We start from the raw sequence: 4064 nt of genomic DNA on the forward strand, positions 1-4064 counted from the left end.
TTTCATTTGGACGGAAGCATTCTGTTTTTATTTATTTAAGTACTTTTTACTGTACCAACAAAAAAAGTTAGGCAATCTGAAACATACAATTTCTAGTTCTGTGTGTACATGTAATTTAAAATTGTATTTAAATTAAATCCTATACATTTTTGACAATTAAAAGTTTTCACCAAAAATTTATATTTCAAATCCTTTGTTTTTGTTTTTTTAAATATACGCCCTAAAATTTCATTCAGAAATGTGCAATACTTCAGAAAATATTCAAGGAAACACATGGGTATCCCCAATCGCAGCACAATGATTTCTTCTTGGAAAGGTTAAAAAGATATACAAGTGCAGCTAAACTAAAAATGAATGTTGAAAAAAAAATAACACTATGACGGCTTCGGTAATATTCTTGCCGTGTGGTGATGGAAAAAACCTAACGTTGTGTGTTTAGCTTAAAGGGTATTTTAAAGAATCAAATGAAATTTTAAGACAGAAATCAAAATAAATAGGGAGTACAAGTATGTCAAATGATAACACAAAATTATGAAAGATTTTGGAGCAATTCTGATATATCCTTCAATCAACCCTCATAATAATGTTTTTGAGCATGTTTAAGTAGTATGATTGCCTTTTACAGAGAAAAGAGGTAATTTACTCAAAAAGTGTTGTGCATTCATAAAGTGAAAGAGCAACTAGTGCTAATTGTAACGGGAACCGTTACAGATGTTCCCCAAACGCTCCCCAACTCCCTTTTGGTGCCATATTCCCTGTTAGCTTCATTAAATAAGACAAACTCTGTACATTTTTGACTCAACGTTTTCCCAGAAGGATACCAATTATATTCTAATTTTAGCATTGCACCCGTGCGCATTTGAATGTCTGCGCGTTATGACCATATCATCTTGTCTACACTATCTATATATTTTAATATACTATACAGTTAATTCTCGAATTATCGCCACTCGATATAACGCCATTCTCGCAATACCGCCATGATTTCCCAAGAACGTTTTTCCTGCTATATAAAATTCTCTTTATAACGCCAAATTCGCATACCGCCATCCGCCACCCTATTTTCATAACAAACGTCCATTTCAAGGTGTCAATTATCTCGATATACCGCCACAGGTGTTTGGTGTTCGATGAAGCGTATAATTGGTTCACAGGTCGCAATCGATCGGCTGTACACAGCAAAGCAAGGTACATGTAGTTTTTAAAATAAACAAGATAATTATTTTAATATGAGTTGTTGTTAATATGAACTGCCGTTCTGTTTTCTGTTCAGTAATTATGACTTTAGTCATGGCTTCGCCACGAAAGAGAGTGTTGTTAAATTTTGACGAAAAAAGAGAAATTCTTACATATCACGGCAATCATCCAAAATGTACCCAGGCAGAAATTGCAAGTTATTTTACTGTTTTGTGGGAGAAACCGATAAAAAGGAGAACAGTGGGTGATATAAGCATTCAATTCTCGCCGATTCTGATGGTTCACCTGCTCGAAAAAGACACAGAAGTGCGGCAAATACGGATTTGGAGAAAGCCCTCTTTCTCTGGTTTTCTCAAGCGAGGGCAAAAAATATCCCAGTGACGGGCGACATGCTTATTGAAAAGGGGAAACAATTTGGCGAAGAGCTAGGAATTTCTGACTTCAGATATTCTACAGGATGGTTGACGCGTTTTAAAGAACGCCATGGCATTTCATCAAAAATAATAAGTGGAGAAAGCGCTGGTATTGATGTTAATTTGATTAATGACGGCAGAAAAAAGGCAATAGAAGTCATGAAGAATTATGATTTGAAAGACATTTATAACATTGATGAAACAGGTTTATTTTACCGATTGTTACCTGATCGCTCTCTCTGCACGAATGAACATGTCAAGGGCACGAAAAAGGCAAAGGATCGCATTACTATAACTCTTATGTGCAATGCAGATGGAACTGACAAATTGAAGCCACTCGTCATCGGGAAATCCTTACAACCTAGATGTTTCAAAGATTTCAATTCTAATCTGTATGTGGAATATACAGCAAATAAAAAGGCCTGGATGGTTTCTTCTATTTTCTGTGAGTTACTGAAGAAATTTAACGCGCGCATGCGACGAGAGAACAGGAAAGTCCTGCTTATTATGGATAACGCACCTAGTCATGCTGAGCCACTTTTATCCAATGTGCGGATTCACTTTTTACCTCCGACCACTACCAGTCATCTTCAGCCGCTTGATGCCGGCATTATTCAGTGCTTCAAGAGTTATTACCGTCAAAAGCAGTTAAAACATCTTATGCAGTGTATTGATGAGGGTCTACCACCGATAGTTCCGCTTGACAAAGCCATACGGTTCGTAAAACGAGCGTGGGACGAAGTTAGCCCAACAACAATTCAAAACTGCTGGCGTCATAGCGGTCTGACAGAGATTCAGAACGATCACAATAGTCAAATTGATGACGACTCAAGAAACACCGAATTTCCAGATTTGTTGGCCGAGGCATATCGCCGACTAGACATTGACGATGATATGCGGCTAACAGTCGCAGAGTTTGTTGGACTTGACAAAAATGTTGCCAGCTGCGAAACGCTAGCTGATGACATGATCGTTGAATCTATCTCGCGATCCGATGAAACTACCACCTGTGCTGCCGAGTCCGATGACGACGAAAGTGGGTCTAGTTTTCCATCTGTTAAAGAAGCTAAAGCTGCGTCAGAAATTGTCACTCGTTTCTGTGAGAGTTTTAACGACGAAGATGTGTTGGATAAATGCTTTTTTATTCAAGAATTCATTTTAAATGCCTCCGTCGCGAGATTAAAGCAATCTACGTTGGAAAATTATTTGAAATGAGCTAAATGACATGACAATTGGTTTTACATGTATGTAAGTCTTCTTTTTATCATCTTGGTTGTTTTTAACATTAAAATGTCTTTTAAAATTGTCTGTGATGTGTTTCTTAAATATTATGAAAATAAAATAATTGACACGTTTTCAAGTGTTTATTTCAAGAAAGACAACTGTATTTCAATCATAAGAAAGATAACTCTATTGTAGTAAAAAGGAACGGTAACTCTATTTCCACTAATATGGTAGAACTCAATTCATCGCCAAACTCGTTATACCGCCATGATTTCTAAATAACAAAAGGTGGCGGTTTATCGAGAATTGACTGTATATTACAATATTCAGTCCAAAAGTAATAAAAATCACTCATTCAAGTGTATTTTTAATTATACTCGTTCCAAATGCACGCACGTGCGTGCACGTGCATGATGACCATACCTTCTTGTAGGAGTCCCTTACATCTATCTATGTTCTAAATCCCATCATGTTTGGTTGAAAAACAAAGGAGTTATAGCCATTTCAAGTTTCAGACAATCAGATTGCAGCACACGTGCATGCGCGTGATTTCATGTATTTTTACTATATCATATTGTAGTATATCCTAATGCATGACTATATTTCAAATTTCAAAGAATTTCGTCAAAAAATAAAGGAGATATAGCAATTTAAAGTTTCAGCCAATCAGATTGCAGCACACGTGCATGCGTGTGATTTCATGTATTTTTACTACATCATATTGTTGGATATCCTAATGCATGACTATATTTTAAATTTCAAAGAATTTCGTCAAAAAACAAAGGAGATATAGCCATTTAAAGTTTCAGCCAATCAGATTGCAGCACGCGCAAATGCGCATGCTTTCATGAAAATTCTTATATATCATGCTGTAGATCTTCATAATGTGGGACTATGTTCAAAATTGCAAAGGATTATGACAAGAAACAAGAAAGATATTGAGACTTTAGTTTCAGCCAATCAGAGCGAAGTGCACGTGCATGCGCGCGAGATCTTGCTATTTTGACCATGCTATCTTGTCTATACTACTAATGTATCCTTACATTATGAGTTTCAAAAAATTTCATCAAAAAATAGAAAAGTTACGGCAATATTCATTATATTGGTCATTTCACGTGTTGCACGTGCGTGCTCTTGCAAGCACGTGCACGCAAAATGACCTTCGTTCGGCAACGCTGCATAACATGCCTACTGACCCTAAAAAGGTTTCACCTAAGTCGGATGTGTAGT

The 4064-nt window shown here is 36.5% G+C and overlaps 1 protein-coding gene across 1 annotated transcript; it reads left to right on the forward strand.

The window, feature by feature from the left end:
* Positions 1-1586: 1586 nt before the first annotated feature.
* On the forward strand, positions 1587-2825 carry LOC134234389 (tigger transposable element-derived protein 6-like). The gene has a single exon (XM_062716449.1). It carries the CDS (start codon positions 1587-1589, stop codon positions 2823-2825), a length of 1239 nt encoding a protein of 412 aa, XP_062572433.1.
* The last annotated feature ends 1239 nt before the right edge of the window (positions 2826-4064 follow it).

Source organism: Saccostrea cucullata, unplaced genomic scaffold (genome assembly GCF_032062105.1).
Source record: "Saccostrea cucullata isolate Sc308-1 unplaced genomic scaffold, CSIRO_AGI_Scuc_v1 ctg18, whole genome shotgun sequence".
Classification (NCBI taxonomy): domain Eukaryota; kingdom Metazoa; phylum Mollusca; class Bivalvia; order Ostreida; family Ostreidae; genus Saccostrea; species Saccostrea cuccullata.